Raw genomic sequence first — 26,903 nt, forward strand, 5'->3', positions numbered from 1 at the left:
AGGTATCAGGTTAAGGGCCAAGAGTTTATTTACCTTCTCTCCTCTTGGCAGCGGTCCCTTCCATTCTAAAAATGACTGAGGACAGTCTTCTCTTCAACAGAAGAGAAAAAGGAAAACTGAGCACAGATTAACAGAGAAACTGGACACTCTCCTCCTCTTAAGAATCCTTCCGTGGGTATGCTCTCACACTCACTCAAGACACACAGGGCGGCCAGACTACCACACATCATGAAGAGACTGACCCAGAGAGATGAAGTGTTGTATGCAATATGACTTTTGGCAGATGAACCCTCGCCTCACAAGAATAGCAAACGTCAGGTCTTTAAAAACAAAATGTGAAAAGGCCACAGGACACAATCCAGTTTTTCCATTTTTTAACTACTTTGTTTAAATTATTTCCAGAACTTTTATTTTTGCCATTCCTGCAATTATCTGATACTGAGCAAAGACAGCAGTAAGACCCTATTGATTTTAGTGAAGCTTTTACTAGGAACCAGCAGACTTTCCAATGAAAATCATGGCCTCATTTGTTCTTCAAATACTGCCTGAACCCCTATGATATGGTCAAATTGTGTTCTAGGAGCTGGAGACTACACAGTAGCCACCAAATTAAACTATGTTGGCCCTTCAGAACTTACCTGTGGGAGGCATGAGAAGAAAATTAACAAAATACATTTAAAACATAGGGCATATTAAATAGAGGGCAACTGCAAAGAGCAGGGAGAGAAATATTAAGTGTGTGTATGGGGAAAGTAAGGTATGATTGTATCTAGAAGAACCGGCATACAATTGTCAATCACACTCAAGAACCCAAGGCTGGCTCCCAAGGGAAATGCACAGCCTGTCTTCTCTCCACAGACTTTATTGATTGCTGCTTCTGTTTGCAGCAACACATAACCATTTTCTTCAATTTCTGTAGGTCAGAAATTGGGTCCTATGCTCAGGGTCTAATAAGGCAACAACTAAATGTCAGGAGACTCCTGGTCACCTAGCAGATCAATGGACACACCTATGTCCAAAGTTCATACAGCCATTAGCAGATTCGTTTTCCCCAGGTCTTTGCCTTCCTGGTTAAATCCTAGAAAAGCTGCCAGTTTCCATAAACTACCCCACAGTTTGTTGGCAGGTAAATTTTTACAGTACAGCTGCTTGTTTATCTGCTCACAAGGAGAGTCTCCAGTCTGTGAATCTGGCCCTTTACTAAGCAAGGTAAACAGGAGAGCCACCTCTCAGAATGCCTGTCACGTTTGTTTTGTTGGTTGGAAGGAAGCTGTAGTCTTGCCTGTGATCTACAGGATGAGATGTGTGCAAATAAAACCAAGTCAAAAGCCACTAGGTCTCAGTGAGAGTCTGTCTCCTATAAGCACTCATTCCAGACTATTGACTTTGCATCTGTAGCCCATAACCAGAGTTTCTGGTTAGATAGAACCAGTTTCTGGATAGAATCATCAAGTTTGCATTTCTAACAAGGTTCCTGGTGAAGCCCATGATGCTGACCAAAGGAATACACTTTGAGAACTAGTTCCTTAATAGCATGTTCAATCTATGCCTTCTAGCACCTCCCAAAATCAGCCAGCTCTTCATCTCCTCTAAAACCGATGTATGAGCTCTTCAGCAGCAGGCTCAGCCTATAGGAAGCTCATGTAAATATAGCCACACAGCAGAGCTATTTAACCAAGAAGCTCTGGACTCTTGGGAACCCAGGGTATGACTTCGAAGAAAGAACAGGGGCTCTGTGTCAACAAATGGGGTTCTCACTGTAAATAAACGCTCTCCCAGAAGTAGATTGTTGTAGAATATTAGTTAACAATGTGTCACATTTGTTTATGTTGTGGAACATTTGTTTAATGATGCAAAGATGTGTTGCATTCTTTTGTGTTGTATTTGTTTAATTCTGTGAAGCTGTGTTACTTTGCCTGTCTAAAACACCTGATTGGTCTAATAACGAGCTGAATGGCCAATAGTGAGGCAGGAGAAAGAAGAGATGGGGCTGACAAGCAGAGAGAATAAGTAGGAGAAATTTGGGAAGAAGAGATCATGGAACAGGAAAAGGAAGAGGACACAAGGGGCCAGTCATCCAGCTACATGGCCAGCCACAACGTAAGAAGTAAAGAAAGATACACAGAAATAGAGAATGGTAAAATCCCAGAGGGAAAAGATAAACAGGATAATTTAAGAAAAAGCTGGCAAGAAGCAAGCCAAACTAAGGTGGGGTATTCGTAAGAAAGATTAAGACTCCTTGAGATTGATTTGGGAGCTGGGTGGCATGCCTCCAAAGAGGAAAAACAAAACAAAAACTATAGTAGATGGACATAGAGATCAAGAAGGGTCCAGGACAGGAGCCAGAAATTCTGCAAGGCCATGTTTTACCCTACTTGCAAATTGAAAAATGGGCAGTCAAGTTTCATGAATGCTGACAAAAACAACACGTTTTGGTTGGCTAAAGGCAAAAGACAGTTTACTCCACCCAGCAATAACAGTTGTCAGAGTAGCACCGGGGTACTAGCTCCCTGGGCCCTGATTCCAAGGCTGATGTAATCAACTGATGAAGGCCAGGTCTGTTTCTACAGTGGTGTGTGTTGGTGAAGAGTAACACTGCCATAGGAGGCTTTGATGCCAACAGCAAATAACCCTGCCCTTAAGGAGTGTGGTTTCTGTCACCCAGACCTGCACAAGATTGGACAACCTTGAAAACCTGTCCAGAAAAACAAATGAGCCATAAATGCTCAGAAGATGAGCTGTGTACAAGGGTGAGACACCAAAGGAGAGCCGCCTCCCAATAACAGGATCCAGCCGCCAGCTATTCAAGTCTCCAGACTGAGAGTAGGAACAAAGTGGAGTGTAGAGGTCTTGCCTGTAACTGTGGCCACATCCCCGTTGGGCGTGGCTTCGTGCGCATGGAAGCAGGAAGAGGAAGGCAAGGAGTGGTCTGGCTTGTGTACACATCCCTCTCTTGGGTCAGCCAGTCTTGTAGGAAGCGCAGAGAAGCGCTCCGTGGTTCTTTGTATTTTGCTGTGTAAATGTTCCCCAACAAACACCCATTTGTCGTTTATCTTGGGTCTAGTGAAACCTTTACACCCTCGCCTTCAGTGGAGAAAACAAACAAGGAGGACATCTGAGGATGAGCGTTGGAAGAATAAGGAGGGAAGAACTCAAAAGGTTCACAAGAAGAAGCAAAGGAACCGAAGAGTAAGAGCATCAATCTGATTATTTCTGCTGAGATCTGAAGACCAAAGAGAAGCCCGAGAAAAATCAGAGAGACCAAGGCTAAGAAGTCCTGGGAGGCTGGGAAGGAGATATATTGGTTTGGCTCAGAGCAGTGTAAGCAGAGCCAGGGGGTGAGCTACTCAAGTCTAAGTATACTTTGAAAACACAGTTAGTGTTGCACACTGGAAGTCTACATGTTACATCTCAGTGAGTATGCAGACACAGCAGGTGGACATTTGAAGTGGAGGGGCAAGGTCCCAGATGGAAAAAATAAAGTCTCAGGTGGTTAACAGGTAGACTGAATCCAAAGCCATATTTCATGAAAAGATGGCCAAGAGAATCAGTGTGGGCATAAAGGAAGAGCAAGCCAAGGCTTGAGTTCTAGGGTTTGCCAAAGGAGAAGAGGTTTGTGGGGGGTGGGGGGGGGGCTGGGATATTGAAAATCAAAGGAACGAAGTGATGTAATAGTCAGCTATTATATGACTGACTTATATCTGTCACATGTGGATTGGGTGTTGAGAGGAGAAGAAGGAAGGGGGTGCTAATTCTTTTTCTAAATCAAATAGAAATCAAACTTATACCTTAAATGACAGCATTATGGAACATTTAATTTCCTTAACTTTGTGAGCTAGATAAAAGGGACAAACAAATTCTGAGGGCAGAGCTATCTGAGGGAAGGGGGTGATACCCCTCTATGATAGTCTAGAGTCAACAGAACAGAGGCACTGAGCTCTGAGCCTATCTGAGGTCAGACATCTACGATACAGCTGTTTATTTCACAGTATCAATTCCTTTGTTGCTGCAATCAAGCATACTTACTGGTGAGTGCATAAAAAAATGTGATTAAGCCAAATATGAGTGTGTTTCCACTGTCTCTCCTACTATTTCCATCTAACTGTAAGGTTTTTGACAGCAAGATATAAAATGGTAGTCTTCGAAAAAATTAATATTCTTGCCCAGATCTTTTAAGAAAGGAAATCTTTACAAACAAGTGAATTCAAAACACCATGACTCTAATTCCTCTCAATCCTTGAATCTCTACCAGTTGTTTGAAACAAACTGTGTAGGCAACATGTATATCCCAGAACCTCCTGGAATCCTTCAGCAGTTAGAGGAATAACAAAGGACAAGAACTATATTTCTCTCGTAGCCTGCCCTATGAAGAAAGGGAAATGATCTTTCCCTGATGTCACTAGATAGAAATTAATCTATTTTGGAAACTGGAATGTTGGGAAATATACACAGTGTTTTCTCATCGTTGATGCTCTCATTCATGGATAAAGGAGACACTTATGGAAAGAAAAAAACACACAAACACCTAACACCCAGACTCCAAAGTAGAGGAGTCCTTCCCACTCCCCTCATCCCAAATTTTCCATTGCTTTCAAATGAGTTTAGAACCCTCTAACAGGATGCTCTTGCTAACAATCCACAGAAGAAATTTCTAACTGGAAGAAGAAAACCCTATTTTGCAATTTTCCAGGAATGAGGAGGATGGCACATTTTAAATCAATGTCAGAGAAAATGCAATTTTCTCTGGGATATAAATAGCCACGGGCAACTTCAGAGACAAGGTCTGACAGACACACACACTCTTAGTATTGTGCATTTTCCGTTTACAGCAAAGTACCAGTTTTACCTCTTGCAAGAAGAAGCAATTTGTTGATGACTACGGGTACTTCAGACTTGTGGTTTTATTCTGGGAATTTTGTGTCTTATATATCAAATGCAACATTTCTATACAAAACACTTTAAAATGTATAAGTACATAAGGACGCTTCCTTTTAGCCTGGGCTTTATTCAGATACATCAGAATGTTTTGTTGCCTTCCTGGTCAGTATATCAATAACAATTCTTAATTGAATGCATATATTTTAAGTAAGTTATATTTTATTTCTGTAGACACTTGTTAGAATGCAGCATGGCATGGCACGTTTGAAAATCTACATTTTACAGTCATCTTTCATGTGTTCTTAGTTGCCTCATAACTCAGGAAGCTTAACAAGTGCCTTCCAAGAATCACTGGGAATTCCAGAACAACAGTAATGGCCACCATCTGCATACATTGAGAGCGAGCCAAGTGGGTGACTGAGGCAGACACCTCTTTCTTCACTTGACACATTAGTGGTTCACCCTTCCTAATACTGGGACCCTTTAATACAGTTCCTCATGTTGTAGTGACCTCCAACCATACAAGTATTTTTGTTGCTACTTTATAACTGTAATTTTGCTGCTGTTATGAATTCTAACGTAATAATCTGATAGTCAGGATGGTATTAGGCAACCCTTGCAAAAGCATCATTCAATCCCCAAAGGGTTGAGACCCACAGGTTGAGAACCACTGCTTTAGACCATAGTAACAAACCTTGCTATCCTGTTTTTCTTGTGCCCCCCCCCCCAACAGTTTCATTAGGTAGTCTCTTAAAGTAGGTATTGTGCTAACATGCATGGGAGAGAATTAAATGAATAAAACATTTTTCATCTAAACAGTTATGTATTATAATAATTATGAGGCAAAACAAAATCTTGAAGGGGGATACTTTTTATAATTAGCCCTTTTAGTCAGTGTCAGAAAAATACAAGTCCCATTTTCCAAAAATAAACACAAAGATCCCATCACTTTTAGTTTCTTTAAAAAGTACTGAGAGTGAGGATGAGGGGTTGGCTCAAGTATAGCGACCTGGATTTAGGTCCTTACCATCCAGGTGAAATGTCAGCCATCTGTAACCCCAGTGAGAGCAGGTGGGGATCCTAGGGACTTGGTGAATGGTCAGTCTAGCCTAAGTGGTGAGCACCAGATTAGTGAGAGAGTAATAGAGAAAGACTTCTAAGACTTCTAGGTCACACACACACACACACACACACACACACACACACACACACACTCACACACACACACACACACTCACACACACATAAGAGAGAGAGAGAGATGAAATCCACAAACACTGTTATTACTAGATATGGGCAAACAAATGGACCATTCAAACTATTTAAACTGATTATTTCTGTGAAGCACATGTTGGGTGATGTAACACAAATTCTTCCTCATGTAAACAAACCCAGCTAACTGATTCTAACCACAATCAAAGCATAATAGAGTAGATGCTTAGTTGGACTAACTACAATAAGCTCCTAACCCAGCCCCCAACCTGCCATGTAAGGAAGATAAGTCTCAAAGGTCTCAGAGATACCGAATCACCTTCAAATTCCATGACCGAGACCCTACCCACATACAGAATGAACAGTGCAATTAACTTCTGCCCTCCGACAGCTGCTGCGAGCATGCCAAATATAAAGTGAGTTCATTATTTGCAATTTGGTGCACTGGTTGCTATGCGTGCCAGCATGAGGAGTTGGTACAGAAAGGAACTGAAACCTCTGGTATGGAGTCAAACTGAATTCAAATCCAGGCTCTGATGATTTTTAAATTTAAGTTCTTAAATATTTTAAGAATTTCATACATGATAACTATATCAAAATCATTTCTAGCCCCCATTCCAACTCCTTCCATGTCTGCCCTTCACACTAGCTTCAAATTTTTGATCTTCTCTAATTATTATTGATATATATGTATATACACCCACACACACACACATATATATATGTATATATATATATATATGTCATACATACATACACTCTACTGAGTCCATTAGTGTTGCTTGCACGTGTTTAGGCCTGACCCACAGGTTGGATACTCTGTCTGGGAGCTCATCTCTGGGGAAAACTTGTTCTCATTTTCCCAGCAGCCATTGATTTCCTGGGGCTCTTCATCTGTGAAACTTTCCTATCCACATTGGCCTACTCCAACACTTCTAAGTTTCCCGAGATGAGGGTTGTCAGGTTAACCATCCTATAATTCTGAATCCTTACCTAGACAATGAAGACAATATTGCCTTCCTTATACGTTGGATGTAGTTTTTAACATGCACAGTGCGTGACAGGGAATGACAAGTCTAACATGTTATTATCCTTTTCAGTGTGAATTAGTTCTAACTCGCTTTCTGAAAATCCTGTTGGGGCAGAAATAGCCATCTTTCAGCTCTGTGAAGTATTACTCGTGGTGATGGATTCTTAACTCTGCTACCTCTCATTGCTGTACCCTTTGAGTGTGGTTGAGTCCCCACTGAGAGACAGTGGAGTAACCTGGAAGCATGTACTTCCAATTCAGCAGAAGTGGAATGGAAGCTTGTCTTTCTCACTTCAGCTTCCCCCCCTTAAAGGAGTTAAAAGTACAGATATCTACTGTAAGGTGTTACTACACGTATTTCAATAAAACAATGCATGGGCAGGGCTTGGCATGGGCTGACAGAGGCAACCACAACATTGACCGAGCGCTACCATGTACAGGGAAAATTAACTCACTGACACTTCGTTATGAGCCCAGCACATGAGAGCTATTATCTTCAGTCCACTTGAGGAAGAAGTCGAGGCCCAGGGAAACCAGTACCTCACCAGGATCAGTTGAATTTTAAGGTAAGGATGACAGACCTAAAATTGAGACAGGCCTCCTTGATTCCAGGATCTTAACTAGAGATACCCCAATGTCTGCTGAAACCAAGTGCTTATCAAATGTTTTGTATTACTGTAACTAACAATCAATACATATTTGCTAGAATATGTATTTAACCGAATCAATATTTTCTTGAATTGTTTGTTAGTTGTTATATAGTGCTATGTAGGAAGTCTCCCAAAATGGACACTCTGCTTATAAGTTTTTTTGGAAGAAGTTTACAGAATCTGCCCGCTAAGAATGCTAAGAAACTAAGTATATGTATGTTAGGGAGAGCAATTCAAGATGGGTTCCAGCTGACTACAACATCTGTATCATTATGTTTGAATTGCAACAAGAAGTTATAATATGACCAAAGATATACATGAGATGATTCAGCAGGTGAAGACACTTTCCACCAAGCCTGGTGTACTCACTGGCTGGTTTTGTGTGTCAACTTGACGCAAGCTAGAGTGATCAGAGGAATGATCCTCAGCTGAGGAAATGCCTCAGTGAGACTCAGCTGTAGGGCATTTTCTCATTTAGTGATCAATGGGGGAGGGCCCAGCCCCCCTGGGCTGCTGGTCCTGGGTTCTATAAAATGGTGGGCTGAGTGAGCCATGGGAAGTATGCCAGTGGGCAGCGCCTCTCCATGGCCTCTGCATCACCCCCTGCCTCTGAGATCCAGCCCTGTTTGAGTTCCTGCCCTGACTTCTCCAGTGATGAACAGAACTATTGAAGGATAAGCCAAACAAATCTTTCCTCCCCAAGTTGCTGTTTTGTCATGGTGTTTTCATTGCAGCAACAGAGACCCTAAGTAAGACACCTGTTGAACTGAATCCACACGGCAGGAAGACCAATTCCCACAGATTGTCTCCTAACTGCCACAAGAATACTATGGCAGATGTGCACCCCTACACTTAGTAAATGCATACATACATGTATTAATTTTTTTACAAAATTTTAGCAGTTCCATTGTGCTAAGTTTATTATATTGCCTGAAATGAAATAAAATTTTTGAACAAAATATAAAGTTTCTCCTAAAGTAATCTAATCATAGAGGAGTCTGTTGCAATTTGACAGGAAAGGAAGAATCTTATTTTGTAACAAAATGGCTTATTTTGTATAGGAGCAAGTCCTCACTTTTGGAAGAGCTAGTTAGATGGCTAGTGAACAAAGGAAGGTGCTTGCAACCAAGCCTGATGACCTGAGTTCAATCCCTGGGAACCCCACGGTCGAAGGAGGGAACCAACTCCTGAAAACTGTGTGTATGGCACATGTGCTCACATCCATCTAAAGTAAATGAATGTTATAAAGAAGAGTTCACTTCCTGTAGAGTAAAAACTACACAATTGAGTACATTTCACAGGTCATCATTCCTAGTCTCCTTTTCTGTTTCTATCCTGCTTTCCCTTTCATCCATTTCAGTTTTATATTGACTTATGTTTTATTTGTATGTCCATCTAATCTGTTTTTGTAAGTCCTTTCTGGAACAAGAGTCTTGAGCAAAGTGCAATATAAGTCAATATGGCATTGTCAATGTAATAGGATTTGCAAACAGGTAGGAATAATCCAGCAATTGTTAACTTTGTGTCATTTATGGGCTTTTAGAAATTCTCCCGTTAAATGTCTGATTAGAAAAAGGAGTTATTGCAGTAGGCTATGTAATAGACACCAAATCCTAAACCCTGGAACCCTTGAATATTAATTTACATGAAAAGGTTATCATTATAGATTGGTTAATTTGAGGCTCTTAGTTGTGCAGTTTAGCCAGATTTGGGCAGGCAGGCCTTTAACACAATCCCGTTTTTTTTTTTTTTTTTTTTTTTTTTTGTCAGAGGCAGGCAGAGACTCATCATAGTCAGGATGGGAGAGGCTGTGTGACCTCAGAACCAGAGATGCAGTAAAACATTAAGATACAGCTGAAAGGACCAGGAACTTCCATTGGAAATGGCTGCCGCATGTTTCGGGAGGATACTACATTACTAATGTTTCTTACTCCAGATGTTTCTCAGTTTAACCATGGCGTTCTGCCCCAATGCGGACATCATAAATTGAAAACACCATTTGATGAGGAGAATTTGAAGCCATTTCAACTATTACACATCATAGCTCAGCAAAAATTGCTCCCTGCAGAGTGTCAGCTGTTTCCTTTGTCAAGTGATTGACTAGAAATTGAGGCTGGCTGCCATGGTCTAGTAATAGAATACTATGGGCCAGTTAGCACTCTTTGCTATGACAAAATACTTTGAGAAAACAATCTGTGTCTTGAAAAAGGTTATTTGGGTTCATGATTTCAGCAACTTCCATCTGTATTGCTGTTGGACCGTAAGGGGGCAGAATGCCATGGCAGTTGGAACACCAGCAGAACACAGTTGCTTTCCTCATTGCAAGCAGACAGCAAAGCAGGATTCCAGACACTAGAAAAGTCTCAAGGACCCACTTCCTTATCCGGGTGTCCCACTTCCCACTAACTCCCAGTCCTGCCAGCAAATATGAACCCATCAGCAGACTGACACATTGGCTAGGCTTCATGTTGATCCACCTCTCAATAAAAGCAAACACCATAGAAAAATCAAGCCTTCAACACACGAGGCGGCAGGGAGACAAGTCATATTGAGCCCACGGCAAGTACTCAATCAGAAGTCTGAGATCAAAATTCAAACTTTGATACAGTCACGAAAAGCCATCTCTTTCACACTTTCGTGAAGGGGAAACACGGTCAGAGACTATGTATCAAATACTTGAAGGCAAATTCTCCAGAACCAGGAAAAAGCAGCCAAGAGTGCTGAGTCCCCGAGGGTTTCCCATTTCGCTCTGCTCCACAGCCCCTTCCCACAAAATCGCCCACACATAATCCCCCTGCCAACTCTAGCGTGTCTTCCTGTTTTTCAGGAAGTAATTTACCCTTTCACAAAGCCAATGAACACGTTTTGGAGAATTTCACTCCCACGAGACTTCCAAAGACTTGCTTATGCATTTCGGAGCTACATGGGCAACCCACATCCATAACACATGTGTGCAGCAAGGGGCTGTAGCCGCTGTTTGCTTTCCTCTAGATTTAAAGGCAGAAAGAGAAAATGGAAAGGAAGACAAACCATCTCCAGTCCAGAAAATTCTAAGATAAACCACACATTGGAAATCACAGGACTATTTTAGAATATAAGAGCAAACACCCATTTAGTGTTCTGCTCAGTTCCATCCAGCCAGGAAGGCAGAGGGGAGAGTATCATCCGGCAGTGAAGAGGCAGTTAAGACTTGGGTCTTAGCTTTCCTTCCAAAGGCCAGGGTTTGAGTGTGATGGGCACTCACAACAATTTTGTCACTCCTTGCCTGTTTATCCATAAACAAGGAATCTAGCTTCTGAGTATCTCCTCTGCAGAATGGGAATGGCAATTCTACCTACCTCCTTAGGCGCTATGTATATGGTCAGTGCATATAAAACATTGAGAAGACAAAAGAAACAGCCTGAGCTTTTTGACTATTGACAAGTAGACCTAAAGTTTATGTTCTCATCACACTAGGTGGCCCATTTTACTGTCATCAGTATGTGGAGATCTTACAATTTAGTTTGTGAAGTAAGTGCCAGATTAATGACCATCTCATCCTCTACCATAAATTGTATGAAGCAGAAATCAATTCTGGGTATCTTCTTCCCGATATTGTGTTTGGAAAAAGAAAACTGCAAAGTACTTGCTCACACATATAGCAAGCTAGTAGCATCAGTAGTTCTCAGTCTACCATTTCAGATGGCTTCAGAATTTCGGTTGATGCTTTTAATGAATATAATTCTTTCCCTACCTTATAGAATAATAGAATTACTTGGATAGCTTTCAAGCATACACATAATAAGGCTCCAGAGACTCCACAGTGACTGATATGGGATCAGCCCAGTCCACTTGGCCCATATTAATGGGTTCTTCAAATTTGGATTTATCTGCATGTATCCAGATAAATAATACCTGAGCATGTATAGACCTTTTGCCAGTCACCAATATACATGTATATTAATAATATACTATTATAGTAATTTTCGTGACAATTGGTTGGATCAGTTTTATGAATGATCTGGAGACAACTGAAGTATACAGGAGATGTTTAAGAGTATTATGCAGATGTAAAACAGATTTGAGCATGTATGTTTGTGTGTGTGTGTTGCCCACAGAGCCCAGGAGAGGGCATCTGATTCTCCTGGAGCTGGAGTTACAAGCAGTTGTGAGCCACCGATGTGGGCATAGGTACAGGACAAACTTAGGTTCTTAACCCTGAGCCATCTCTCCAGCACAGATTCTGGTATCTTTAGGAGGGCCCAGGAGCTAAGTTTCCATCAATACTTAGAGATACATGCATTCTAATCTGAAAGCCGTGTTGGAAAGCTCTAATACTGTCAGCGTCTGCTTTGGTTCAGGCACAAAGGAGTCCACTGGGATCCCTGCTTCGGAATTTGACGAACAACCAGCACCTTCTGCTTGCCTAAGTCAGCAAGAACCGTCTAGAAGGACCATCTGTACGCTTCAGTTACGTGCAAATCTCCTCGAAGAACTCTGTTTAGCCTCAACACCCGCTCATCTTCAGTGTCTGGGCAGCTTCCTCATCCTCCACGGGGCCCTCCCACCCCACCTCATGACTGATCACGTGGCCTGCCTCAAGGAAGAATCTCGTTAGTCCAGAAGCAATTTGGCAGAATCCTGTCACACCTTCCTGATGCTTCCCCAAGTAACTCAGCATCCACTCATCCCACATTGCCCACTGGCTGTACATCCCACTTGTTCATGCTTTGGAGGGTTGAGCCCAAACTCTCCCATTACAAGACTCTTGCAGTGAACCTTACAATTCCCCCCACTCCCAGGATCGTGGACCGGCTTAATAGGAATTAAAGAATGTCCTATTAAGATAATGGGCAGTTTGGGGGGGGGGCAGGGTACTGGAAGCTGCAGCATCCTGGCTGATAGAACTAATGAGGAGTATGGATCGTGCTGTTCAGACTACAGTGATCCTGGCAGCAAACTGGCTCAATGACTCCAGACCTAAACACTGCCAAACTGCTTTTGCCCCTAGAACACAAGTGTATGAGGTCATGAACCGCATTACTTTTTTTTTTTTTTTTTTTTTTTTTTTTTTTTTTTGACTTTGTATTTAAAAGGAATCACAGAATTTCTTAGTGTGAAGAACCGAAGAACCGGGGTCCCAATGGCACTAAGGCAACCCATTCTTTCTGAGTGTTCATTCCAAAGTGGACTCCTGGGTGCTTTCTTCCTCCCTGCCCCCTCGCTCCACATCTGGCCACCTCTGATCCTTTACTCTTATTCTTGAACAGTCCGATAGAGTTCTCTGGACTCCTCCAGCGGACACCCGGAGCACAGAGCAGGAGACCGGCACCTGATGGAGCTGGGGAGGTAGAAACCTATCCCTAACCGCGGAAAAGCAGGATACAGTTATCAATCTGGAGGTCAGGAGGGTGCTTGTAAAGGCCAATCCCCCTGCCTCAGCCCTTGCATGGTAGGGACACAGGGGCTCCACAGAGCCACCACCTTACCGCGCGTCCGCGTCACCCCTCGCCCGCACTAGTGAACCGAACAACGCAAACCCACGGCGGGAATCCCAAGGATCCCGCTCCCCGGGGGAGGCGACCGAAACGATCCGGAGCCTGCACAACAGGTCCTTTTGGCACCCTCCATGGTGAAGAAGTTGGGGCAACCGACTGCGGGAAGGGGTCGGGCAGACAGGGACACAATCCCTACAGGAGGGACACTCCGTTTCCGTGTCTCAAGCCCCTTCCCCGGTCCCCAGACCCACCGCAAATTCCGAGTTAGGCTAGGGATGCAAGCGTGATCCCGAAGGCGCGCGTAGGCGCGGAGTTCCGTACACGTAGGATGTCCCTGTCCGTCCAGGAGTAAAGTTAGCTAATACAGGCAGAGAAAGTCCCTGTGCATCTCAGGACTAGACCTCGGGGGCGACGGGCGAGCACCCACCTTGTGCCTGCGCCTCCATGGTGGCCGACGTGGAGCTGAGAGCGGCGGGGGGACAGGCGGACGCCTCGTGGAGCAGATGGCAGCGGTGCCCGAGCTCGGAAGACAGCTGGCCCCGCCGCTCTCCGGCCCTCTCCGGGCGAGCGTGTGGCGAGCTCTGCGTGGAGGGGGCGGGGGACTGCAGGCAGCCACCACTGGCCACTGCTGGTTACCTCCGCCCCTTCCAGTCCACCTGGTCCACCGAGCAAGCGATGCCAAGAACAACAGGTCGGGCGCCACCTGCCGGCCGCTCGGCGCACCTAGCGGGAGGCTTCCCCTCCAGCTCCAGAATGCCCTGACAGGCAATTTGGCCCAGTGGCAGGCAATCAAATGCCTTGGCCAGAGGAAGGTAAAGGTTGTAGGGGTACAATGCTGAGCCATTGATCCTGGTGGAGATAGTAGTGTTAGGTTGTTAGGAATCCCGGCACCATATTTTTCTCAAGTGACCATTATGTAACTTTATTTTTATATGCCTGTTTAAAGAAGCCTTGCTTGATGGCATTGGTTCATTCAACACTGAGCACACAGCAACGTAACTCCGGCCAAAAGGCAGTGTATTGAGGTTATGTAATGTGTGCGCTTCCGCTGTGAAGTTCAGCGCACCCTATGGCACTTAGGGGTGTTGTGCATGGATCCAGCCTCACGCAGAAGTCAGAACGAAAAGCAGCAAATGAGAGCTGAAATCACAAGGTTGAGCAGTCCTATCCGGCTTCCTGATGGGAGGGACTGTAATACTCTGAGACTTTTGTTTGTGACTCCAGAAGACAAAACAAGTACTGAAATAAGGGAGGTTCGATGTTAAAACAAATCTGAGTGAGAAGCAGAGAAGCACGGGCCTAAGACATTGACGGGACATTGGCCTTGGTATCCAGACCCTCGTCTGGATGGCTGTGCCGCTGGATTGGTTGGGGAGTCTTTTCAGAGAAGACTCAAACTTCAGTCCCAGACCAAGGCTTGTCTGAGGATGTGACTGGAAAGCTGACAGAGTGGGACCTCTCCCAGTCTATACCCCAGGAATCGTCCCTTTTCTCAACGCTTCACAAACTTCTGTGAAATTCAAGCTAGCATTTTCTTATGCTTAGTCTTGAATAGTTTGCGCTTTCGTGTGAGAGAGTGTCTTTCTCTTTCTTTAATAAACTAATGAGGAAGTCTGGAGAGATTGTAAGTGGTTATTGTATTAAATCTCCCATGATTCCTCCTGCCAAAGAGCCTCAAGCAGATTTATAACTCAGGAAAGATAGTCAATAAGTCAGCAGTAAGTCTTATTTTATCCGCATCCAAGTTACTCTCAAAGTTCCAGCCTAGTAAATATGAATGGAATCGTGTACTTTTCCTTGGGGGGAGCAGGAGGGAGGGAGGGATACTGATGGCTTCTTGACTTGTACACAAACATGTCAGTGTTTGTTTTGTTTTTCTCAGTTTTGTGTTGAGGATCTCATTGGCATATAACCATTTTCATGACATTTACCCTAGGGACTTTTGGTGACAATGACCAGGCAGGTCCAAAGTGGCAACTGGGTAATTAAATCACTTTTAGAGTCTATCCAGTTGGTCTTCTTAATCCTGGAAATTAAACATCGGGTTATATATAGTTGAGTTGCAGCTGTTAAAATGAGCTAAAAGTAGATCCTGACGTTTTTGCTTAAGTCATCTACCGCCATCTGAACTCTGACTCATTGCTAAAACTTTATGCTACTGCCCCCTTAACATTTTGGTAATTTTTTTTTTTAATGATCATAAGACTTGGCATTCATTCTTTACGCCAAGGATCTGGCCAGGTTCCAAGGCAACAAATTGAAAGGCATCATTTTCTCCATCCCTTTCAAAGGGTTCATGATCTATTGAGAAGAAAGGATGAACAGATCCTTCATGAAGCCATGTGAGGTGCTCAGCGACCTGCAAGGCTAGCCCAGTATGCCCGAGTTCACTGCTAAAGACCTCTCAAGTCAGACCCTCGAGGGGAAACTCGTTTTAATCTTGAAGCATGACAAATTATCCAAATAAGTTGTGTCACCCCTGTGTTTGTTACCAGTATTGCCACTGTGACCGCATACCAGACAAGAAGCAACTTAAGAGACAAGATCTTCCTTTTGTCTCAAGGTGTGAGGGGACACATTCTGTGATGGCAGAGACAGGGGTGTATATATGGCTGTACCAGAAGGGTGAGGCTGCCTGTTTACATTTCAACAGAAAGTCAGGGAGGAGGACAGCAAGGGTGAGTCTATCATATGTGGCTTGGCCATAGCCAACAAGGCTTGCCTTCCCCACTCCGTTCCTCCAGTCTAAGCCCCTCCCCTCAAAGATTGCACAGACTTGCAAATCAGCACTACCAGCTGGAGAGAACGAGTTCAAACACATGAAGTACAAGAGACCATTTTACGTTCAAATCACAGCACCACAAAACTGTGACTTAGCTGAGAGAATATTACTCAGGTCAGCATGTAAGAGGCTGACAGTCCAAATCCTTCCTTTTCATTCCCTCTTATGACTGGCCATGGAGTTCGAGGCTTCTCGAAAGCTTAAGCAAATGGTCACGTCATCTCTCATGCTCCTCATCTTTTAGTGGCTACACATGGAGAACAGCATTCGGGTGTGAGTCTGCGTGAATGAACTCTGGATCACTCTGAGAGGGTCAGTCTGAAGAGGCAATGATGACATGGACAGCATCGGTGTCCAAAGGGAAGGAGAACTGGCCGGAAGCTGCTCTGGGCCACTAACAATGTCTAGTGCTGAGGGTGTCCATCCATGTGTGTGGAGAAGAGAAATGAGATGAAACAGTGGGAAAGACAGGCAAAACATTGTGACTAATAAATAGAGAGGGAATGAGAGCTGTGTGGTGCTGTTGGATTCCCCCCCTGAAAACTGCCTAATGGAAGTTCCTTCACCTGTCTGTGCCTGGCCTTCTGCATTTTGTGGTATTCATTCATGTGTTTGCTCTGTTCCCCCTGTCCCCTTTGTCACTCATGTTTCGAAAGCACTGGTCCCAAGCATCCAGAGAGAAGACCGAATGAGGGACTTTGCATCAATTTTTATCTGGGTTCACACTTCAGATAATCTAATTTAATTTATATTTGGAAAGCTCTCTGGGTAATATTGATGCTCTCCCAGGACTGAGAACAACTGTTAGAAATTGTCCACAGCACAGATGAAAGGTACTGATTCTCCAGTTTAAATTAAAACGCTGTCACTCAGGTAAACACACATAAAAAGCAACGTGAGAAGAAAGAACAAGAATTTGTGCCCCTAAATGCAGAGAAATTGGAGAGCACGGAGAAACTGGAGGGGGCACCGGTGGGTAAAGAAGACCCAGACATGAGTCAGTCTGTGTCTTACATACCTGTCAGTCCTCGACCTGTGCCAGGGAAGGAGCAGACCTGGCCATTCTGTTACAGCCTTTCCCTCCTAATTTTAGTAACCCTGTAACAGACAGAGTGCTTTTTGATGGGGGAATGTCCTTCTGTATATATGTTTCTTTTCTTGATTGATGAACAAAACACTGATTGGCAGTAGCCAGGCAGAATGTATATGTGGGATTACCAGACAAGGAGAATTCTGGAAGAGAGGACTCAGAGAGGAACCACCAAGAGACGCCATGTAGCCGCCAAAGGAGTTAACAACAGGTTTGGGCATTCTCCAATATGGCAAAACCACATGGAAATACATAGATTAATTAAAACAGGTTAATAGTTAAGAGAGAGCTAGACAATAAAAAGCCTGAGCCATTGGCCAAACAGTTTATAATTAATATAAGCCTCTGTGTGTTTATTTGAGTCTAAACGGCTATGGGACTTAGCAGAACAGAAACTCTATCTACAGCTTTTTTAAGTTCCAGCCCTTTGGAGCAGTCTAGAGAAACAACTGGGACTTTCCCGAGCACCATGTGGGTTGTGAAGTTAAAGGGAGAGAGAACCATTTGGTAAACCAATGATACCCTGAGGTGAAAGGGTAAGTATTGGCTCAGGACCCCCTGGGCTAAGTTCTCAGCACCAACGAGATGTATTTGCCCAAAGGGACAGAGGGCAGAAAATAAGAGACAAACACAGGAGACAGAGGACCAAGGAGGAGGGGAAGGGAACAGGGGAGGGGGAGAAAGGATATTTGTCCCAGAAAGGGAAAAAGGACTGCCTCTGGGTAGAGAGGAGACAGACGTGGCCCATAGGAAAACGGCAGTTTATAACGACACAAGAGGAAACCCTGTGTCAAGATAAGGTGTTTAATTTTAATCGGGCATGTTAATTAGGTGACCCAAAGAGGCTTTTGATTGCTGGACTCCAATGCGTTGATTGCTGGACCATGATAGTCAGCCTCAGCAAGAGGAAGTAGCCAAATAAGGGAACAGGCCTTGGTGCCCAGCTTTAGGAGTAATCTAAGGGGTTTTAGCAAGGCAGAGGGCATGGAAGAAAGGGGCAAGGCCTGCCGGAGCCATGCCCACCATGCTCAAGCTGGCCAGAGCCCCTTCCTGAGGGCCTGGTGTCAGGACGTTTGTGGAGCCACAGACTCCTCAGTGAGACATGAAGGGGAAGGAAATCGGTGTCTAGCTTGAACCTTTGCCTCTCAAGGGCGTGCTGACCTCACCTGCCAGTGCATACAAGTCGGGCAAAAGGAGCAGAGGAGAGACCACATGGGCTCCTGAAGAGGGCCACCATTGTTTTTATTCTAGCCTTGCAAATCTTCAGAGCTGAGGAGGACAGGGAATGAATCCACCAGCCACACAGCTGTCTATGGAGGCCAGGGCAGATGTGTGGATCAGGCTTGCCAGGACCACCACAACTGGAAACCAAGAGGTGAGCCAACACCAGATGAGAATGTCAGAGGCCGTCGGCTTAGGGCTCACCAGGGCCTAAGGGAGTTAGTTGCTGGTGAATAAACAGGCTGTCACCATCATCAGGGTAAATTATGGGTTTGCTTTGGGCTTTCCTTGCCCTACAATGCCCACTCGGTTCCTATGGTAGAGAGGAACTGTTGTTACCTCAAGGAAGAAGGGCAATAGGACCTGAAAATCCCACCAATCCCACACACACACACGGGGGGAGAGAGAGAAAGAGAGAGAGAGGTGTTCTGAGAGAAACTGGAGAGATTCACTCGAGATGGAGATACCTAACTCACATAAGTGACATTCCAGCATCAAACTAATTGCCCCAGAGACAGGTGAATCTGAATCAACTGCCTGAAAGACAGCCACTATTAAGCAATTATCACAAAAATGCAATCGTTTCGTGTCTATCTGTCATAAAATCGTGACTCACCAATAGACTGAGTATGTTACATTAAATGCTTCCCCCAGCACCTGGTTAGTGAGCCAAACTTGTTTTCTCCACGTTCCACAGTATTTCTAGACATGTCCACTAACCCGCAAATTACACATGGATGTCCACACAATTCAGAGAATAAAGCACTTCCTGCTCACTAAAAGGAGTACGTAATTATAGTCTCAGGATCCTATATACTAAGGATTATACCTCTAAGGCTCTTCCCTATATAGTCACTTTTAAATCTCAATCTCTAAACTACATAGGCTTCAAAAAGATTTAATACAGCGTTTTGCTGAACGTGACATTTTTTACACGTCTTGAATAGTTCTTTGTTGTGTTGTAGGATGTTTAGGCACATTGTGGACATCTAGCCAATAGGAGCTATAAAACTGTTACAATCAAAGTGTTTGCACACGTTGCCATAGTAACCTCAAAGGCAAAATGTCTTCCAGGCGAGAGCCACACCTTCACTTCTGTCTTGAAGATTGAATCCTTCTGGGCAGAAACGATTACCTTATACTAAAGGGACCCTACAGAAAGGAGTATCCTGCCAGCCTGGCAGCGGTGGCAAGGTTGCCTTCTTTGTCACAAAGAGCTCTTGGAAGTCTCTTTTCTCCTGTGTCTGTCACCGGTTTCTGACACAGAAGAGTTGTCAAAAAAAAAAGCCTAAAAGGAGACTTATTTTATTTGGACGGGTGTGTGAACATGTGTACATGTGACTGCAGATGCCCTTGCAGGCCAGAGGCATCACGTACCCAGGAGCAGCATTATAGACTATTGTGTGCAGTTCAACATGGGTGCTGGGAACTGACCTCGGGTAGTTTTGGGGGGAAAACCCTTAAATACTAAGCCATTTCTCCATAGCTTCATCTCTTTCTTAAGCAGCAAGAGAAGGAAAAATGGCTGTACTAGAAATTCTTCCTGCCGTTAATTTTAATAAATGAAGATATCACATGCTTTTACATTACAAAAGTGCTAACAGAAAATGCAATTGGATATTTATTGTTTTCAGGTTTGAAGAGTATGTCCAAATTGTAATCATGATAAAAGGAAATTAGAAACTGAGAAAGTGTGTGTTTGACCTCAAAGAGTCAGAGCTTCGGGGCAGGCTAGAAGGCTTGTCAGACACAGGAGTCTACTACCAAGACTGAGGACCTGAATTTGATACCTAGGTGGAAGGAGAAAATACTAATTTAAGCAAACAGCAATATTTGGACAGGTTTGAAACAATAACCACCTATATACAGACATGTAGATAGATAGATATTCATGAGCATCTGTACACATTTTCTTTAGACATTGATTATTAATGTTTTTGCTTTAGCAGAGAAAAAGTGCGAGTTGTAGATCATTTAACTGGTTAATGACAGCTATCACACGAAACCCAATTAAGCTTCCCTGCTTCTGTTCTCATCCAGCCTGCCAAATTGCTTCAGATTTCTAATTTTCTTCATTTCTGGAACAGTTAAAAAACGAAAGCCATTGTTCGCTCTGTAACACATTAGCAATAATCAGTGAAAATAAAAATTAGCCAAAGTTAATGAATTAAATTTACTTGGATTTCGCATGACACTGATTGAATAATTTATAAAAGAAAACAATGAACGTGCTGGCCGCCTCTTGAATATGTTGCTCACACCCATACCGGGTAGTCTATTTATTAATACATCTATTTTCTCACTGGAGGAAAAGGAGCTCTGTGCATGAACTGGGTCAACAGCTTAAAGTATTCACTTAAAGAAATGAAGGAGATTAACACAATCTTAAAAACTGCAGGAGCTCTCATGCACTGTGACAGTGTATCCAGCTCAGAATGGGAAGTTCAAAATTACCCCACAACTGTCTGTCAAAGGAGCAGAGAGGCTGCTCTAAAACATGAGTGCAATCAATCCAAAAGCAAACACAATCCAGCAGGCAGGCTGCAAAATTCAATATCCTGCAGGGGAAAAACAAAACAAAACAAAAAACAAAACAAAAAAACTTCACATTTTACTCCTCTTATGTAGACGGAGATTTACTTTCTATTTTGTTATCTTTTGTTTTACCACCTCCCCTGATCTCCAACCTCCTTATCCCAAACCAACACACACACCCCACAGCACATCATGAACTTTGAGTTTTGGGAGGCATTTGTTAAGATGTCAGGTCCTCTGTTACAGGAAAAATAATGACTCCACATCAGGCAAGCCCACAATTCTGTTTTTCCCAATGACCACTTCCGGCCAGTCACGTGCGCACAAGGTCGGCCATTTGTAGCAGCTTGAAGTTTCCTCGATGAGGCAAGTGTTTCTGTAACTTGCTGTGGTCATGTGTTTATTATCTGTTGAGAAAACACCAGCACCTCGTCATCAGTCCATCAAAGCTGCTTTTTGTAATTCCTGTGAATTCAATATTAAACACTTGCTTTTCTGTGTGGAGCTTTCCTTGACCCTTTATATCACAGAATCTACCAACATGAAATTAAGTTTGGTAAATTGTTTAATACTTAAGTTGGGTTTCTTTCTTTCTTTCTTTTTTTTTTTTTTTTTGCTGTTAGTTATTAGGCTTTTATTTTAGTGTATATTATATACTCCTTTATCATGATAGAAAGTTGGTGTAGGGAATACTCTAAAAAAGAAATAAATTTTAATAAGACACTTTGAAAAGTAACAACTTATTTGGACATGGCAAAATAGAATGTGATTTATACTAGCTTGAGGAAGTTATCGAAGTTATTGTTAGTAGTAGATTCAAAATCGTGTTGCCCAAGATGAACACTAGGTGGCGCCAAATCATAAGGATGCTAAGTGAGACTGTAAGCAAGGCCTTGGTTTCAATGGCAATCTAGTAAGGCTAAGAGCCAACCAACATCTCTTGATTGTGTAGTCGATCCTAAGCATTTTTGTCTCGTCAATTTTCTTATATAAGCTCATTTTCTTCACAATATCCTTAAAATTAGCTGTTGTTATCTCTGTTTTGTAGATAGGATATTTCAGATGATGAAAACATTTTGTTGTTTTATTTCAATAGGTGATTAACATTGCATCTAACCCCATTTCACGTTCTGTGCTAGGGTTTGATATGACCCAGCTCAGCTATAATTTGAGATAACCCCGTGATTATTTTGTATCACACTCCTTGTTTGGACGATGAGTTTAGGGAGATTCTTCACTTTTTTCCAAACACATGTAAGGCATAATTCTTGCAGACAAATCTGAAGCTAAAGCTTCCATTTCACTATGTGGAATAACTTTAGGACAGATGCACAAGACAGTCTCTCTCTGTATCTCCTCCTGCCTTTTCTCATGCGCCTAAATACACATCTACTGTAGTCTTTCCCAGTCTGATCTTAGGTTCAGGTATCAGGGGAGGCGGACAAACCAGCAATGCGGATACAGTTGCTTGCTATTTATTATAATACTTTATATAATTACAATATAAAGTATTGTACATCCCTGTGTATATTACAGAAATAAGAGAATGACTACATTTTCTGGATTAATTCACCACTGAATACTCCACTCACACTAGGGGCTCATTTCTGGACATGGTAGAAAGACCACAACAAAGGAAAAACAAGCTACAAAGCAAAACCCTTTGGAGGGATCTCAGTCACCTTTGAAATGAAATGATTATAGTCCTGTGTATTGGATCACGAAAGCATAAAGAAGAGAAGGAAGAAAAGGAAGGAAATAAGGAAGGAAGGAAAAGCGAGGGGAAGGGAGATTAAAGAGAGATTCTAGAATAATTATGGCTTTAATATTTCTTCATTTTTTTCATCAAAACATAAGAGTGTTTACTCAAAGAAATTACATGTTTTAAAACGTGGTGCATTAGAAATGTCATGAATGAAATCTAAAGTTACGAAAATGTAAAGTGATAGTAGTCCTTTGTTAAAATACATATTTATCCACTTATGCATTTTGAAGTACAAGGCCTTGAGCATGTTAGAATAGTGCTATACCATACCCCTGGCCTTCAAGATACTGATTTAGCTTTTTAAAGTAACCTGGAGTCACCAGCAGACGGGCCTGGGTTCCAATGGGGAAGATAACTCCAGAATGCTGTTCTTCCCTTCATTGGTTTCCCCGGTTTTCTGCTCTGGGCACCTGCGATGATCTCCCTCACCTGAGCAGGTTTCCCACCTTCCTTCCCTGAGCACCACCTGTATTGTCCGAAGCTGATGCCACTCAGTAAGATCCCACCGTTTTCAGAAGTTATGAGCAATATGCTCTATGTAGTAGGTAGAATGTGAGCCATAAAAATGACTTATGAACTCTTAAAAGCACAGTTGTTACTGTGGGTTTGTTTCTCAAGATTTATTTTCCCTGTTATGTGTATGGAGGCCACCTGTGTGGGGGAGTGCCCGAGGAGGACAGAGGAGCCATTGGATGCTGGAGTTACAGGCTGTGGTGAGCTGCCTGAGGAAACACCTCAGAGCAGAGTAGGCAGCGCTCCCAACAGCCAAGCCATCTCTCCATCGCCAGCTGTTTCCTGGAGAACGAGGATGGACTCCGTGGCCTTGCATGTGTTGTCCCTTTGGGACTCCTAACAAACCCTACCAGCCTCATCTCCTTGTCCCTGTCTGGAGTGGGTACCCGTTTTCAGGGATGCCACAACATAGTACCACTCACTGTGTGCCCTACTCAATGGAAGCTTATTTTCTCACAGGCCTGGAGAGTCTGAATCAGGGGTCAGGGCTGGTGTCAGCGGAGGTCTTTCTCTGTGGCTTAGGCACGCCCGCCCCCCAACACCACCACCCCCCAACACCCGCAAACCACTGTTTTCATACATCTTCCTTCTATGAGCATCCGTCTCTCTCTCCTTTTCTCCCGTGAAGACAGAAGTCAGGTTAAGATCCTCCCTAATTCATTGTAACTTGACTCTTTCCTTAAAGCAGGTCCTCAACCTTCCTAATTCTTTCATCCTTTAATACCTCCCCCACCAACCATAAACTTATTTCTTTGCTACTTCATAACTGTAATAATGCTAATGTTATATAGTGCAATGTAAATGTTTGATATGCAGGACATATGACCCCTGTGAAGGGGTCATTTGACTCTTCAAAGGCGTCCACAGGTTGAGAAGCACTGCCTTACAGACTCCATGTGTAAATACAGTCACATTCTGAGACAGTAATCATATAGATTTGGAGGGCACAAATCCATCCAATGACAGGTCACTGTTATATTGTGACCATTTCCCTGGCTAAGGTCCTTTGTTTCCTCCCCTTTTAAAGTGTGGGCTGGCAGGCAGAGGGCCATTAACTTGCACATGCTACTACTCAGTTCTGTTCCAGGAGGCATGCCTAATGACTCTTACTATTGCAATTTCCAAGCCTTTGTTATTTCATCTGTATAGAAGATAGCCATAGGAATTGTTGCTTAATAAATAAAAGACCAGAGGCTGATATTGGGGTTCAAACTTCAAGCTGAAGATTAGAAAAGCAAAGTCGGGGGCCGCTAGTTCTTACCACTACCTCAGGCTGAATGGGCTGACCCTGCTGCCTCTCTGGAATGCCAGCTACTCCTGTTTTATATTATACTGATTCACTCTAATGTATCCCTGGGTGGCCTTGAACTCAGAGAGGTAAGTCTGCCTTTATCTTCTGAATCCTGGGATTAAGGGCATGTACCACCACCCCCTGACATCTATAGCTTGTGGCTGACTTTGCTTTCTGAACCCTCAGGCAAGCTTCAATAAATCATAAATAATATAACACAACAAGGAACACTGTTACTGGGGGCTCTTAGCAAATCTACAAGAGATGCTTGCTGCTGCCTCTCAACAACAGGGCAGTTTTATAAAACAAAGTGTGAAGTGGCCTCATAGAAACCTCCCATTGTTTCTAGTGACCCTTAAAACTCAGAGTCCATGTTTTGATTTCCATCGTCACTGTTAGTCCAATACTGAGCCAAGACAGAACTCAAAGTAATAGAGAATGATTCGATACATCATTAAACAGAATGCTTCTTATTCAACAAAACACCATCCACAGCCACGATAGATATTTAATAGTCACCAGGAAGCAAGTCTTAGCAGAATGGGACCATTCTGGGTGCCTCTTATGCTCACAGGATATTTTACAGTGATGTGTGTGATGTGTTTAGCTCACAGATTTCTTCCTTAGAAAACTGAATGGTTCCAGCAAGACACTAATGACATGACTGCAGAGGTTCTTTGAGCAGCCTTTATTCTCCTGCTCAGGATTCCGGCTTGTGGCCTCCTGAAGCTAATTGGTGCCGCCAGCCTTTCCTGCAGAGGCAGCTGCTTTTTTATGGTCGGAGGAGATAAACAGAGGCTCAATGGGAGATCTATTTCTGGGCATAGAAAGGGCCTCTGTGCTGCTGGTTGAGGGGGAAGTCACCCAACCTCCCTCATGGAAAGCCTGAACTGTTTCTTAGGGCTCTCCTCCTCACTCTGGCACTTCCTGTCCCCAGTTTAACTAGGAGATAGGCTAAGAGAAACAAAGTAAGTCACAGCAAGCCCCAAAGTATGAAATCATGTCTACTTTGGCAAACAGGAGTTCTAACTTGACAGAGCAGTGTGTGTTCACTCAGTGTTGAATGAGTGGCCAGCGTAGAAAGCAGTATTAATTTAGGGGTCACAATTACAGCCCAGAGGTGGTCAATAACACTTTTGGTTCCATAATAATTTACTTGAGGGAAGGAAAAGGGAGCTTCTATTTACTGAGTAGCATCCTGGGTCTCTTGCATAAGTGGAAACCATGCATATTTATTCATATTACACAGTTGCCAAAACAAAACTTAATGTCATACAATTGTGAGAGAGGTTGATTTATAATTGCTGTAGTTTGACTTTATTTCACACTATTAAGCAGATCATATGTTGCAGCATGTCAAGAGTTGGTTCTCTCCAGCACAAGGGGAGGTTATACTACAACAGGAGACTGATTACCTGGTGTGCGGACACTGGTAGAGGTCAGAAGACAGCCTTCAGAAGTCTGTTCCCATTAGCATCAAAGGACCCAAGAAAGGCCAGAGCATAGCCTTTCAAATTATCAGGCTTTCTGGCAAGATTCCTCACTTAATGAGTCAATGTGCTGAACTAAAATCTTATCTTTTGTGATGATGACTTTGTATAAAAATAAAGACCTATGTGAGTTTTAGCCTATAGACACTTTTAAGATATTTGTCACCTTTACCAATTAAATATGCAACACTACAAACTATACAGGGCTGGGGAGATGTCTCAGTGCTCTGCAAATATGAGGACCTAAGTTCAAATCCCCAGCATGTCTTAGTGAAAAATTCAGCATGGCTGTGCATGTCTGTAATCCCAGCACTGGGGAGTGAAGACAGACAGACAACTTGCTGGCCAGCCAGCCCAGATGAAAAGTGCAAGCTGCATGTTCATCAAGGTCATGGTCACAAGGCAATAAGACAGAAAGCAATAAAGGAAGAGCATAGACATTATGTTCTGTCTTCCACATGTGTGTTTAAGCATATCAAGGGTATGCTCACACATACACACACATACCATACTGAAATAGAAATAAAAGTTGTTTCCAGTGCTAGAAAAATGATTGTGCTGCTTAAATTCATTGTCTGATTAAACAGAATTACCTGTACTCTTTGTTCTTGCTGTTTTTTAAGTGTATGGTTTTCTATAATGGTTCCTGTCTGTTGCAAAGAGATGTTTCCTTGATGAGGGGCAAGAACTACACTTATCTGAGGGCATTAGGACAACTATTTAAAGTATGGTTAGGGATTATGCTGGTTTAATAAAATGGTGGATGTAAGTTTTCCGTTGCAGAAAACTGCAACCAATCAAAATGCAGAATTGTAGAGCTATGTCCCAAGGATGCATCCACAAAGTAATTCCAGTACTTAAGGCTCAGGAACCATTATGGAAGAGGGGGCTGAAAGATGTAAAAGTCAGAGAATGAGGAAGTTTGCTGTAAGACTGTGTCTCTTAATAATGTCAAAAGACACAGCCATA

The 26,903-nt window shown here is 43.1% G+C and overlaps 1 protein-coding gene across 4 annotated transcripts in view; it reads right to left on the bottom strand.

Annotated features, from left to right (window-relative positions):
• The window catches only part of Tpd52l1 (TPD52 like 1), a 304,489-nt gene extending 290,573 nt beyond the window's left edge, over positions 1 to 13,916 (bottom strand). For 3 of the 4 annotated variants that reach the window (XM_051175490.1, XM_051175492.1, XM_051175491.1), the window contains exon 1: positions 13,675 to 13,916. In XM_051175490.1, the coding sequence (XP_051031447.1) occupies positions 13,675 to 13,693 (19 nt within the window). In that variant the 5' untranslated portion in view covers positions 13,694 to 13,916. The remainder of the gene's footprint in view (positions 1 to 13,674) is intronic. The other variant, XM_051175489.1, reaches the window with a different exon arrangement.
• Positions 13,917 to 26,903: the final 12,987 nt, after the last annotated feature.

This window comes from Phodopus roborovskii, unplaced genomic scaffold, assembly GCF_943737965.1.
Source record: "Phodopus roborovskii unplaced genomic scaffold, PHOROB, whole genome shotgun sequence".
Lineage (NCBI taxonomy): Eukaryota > Metazoa > Chordata > Mammalia > Rodentia > Cricetidae > Phodopus > Phodopus roborovskii.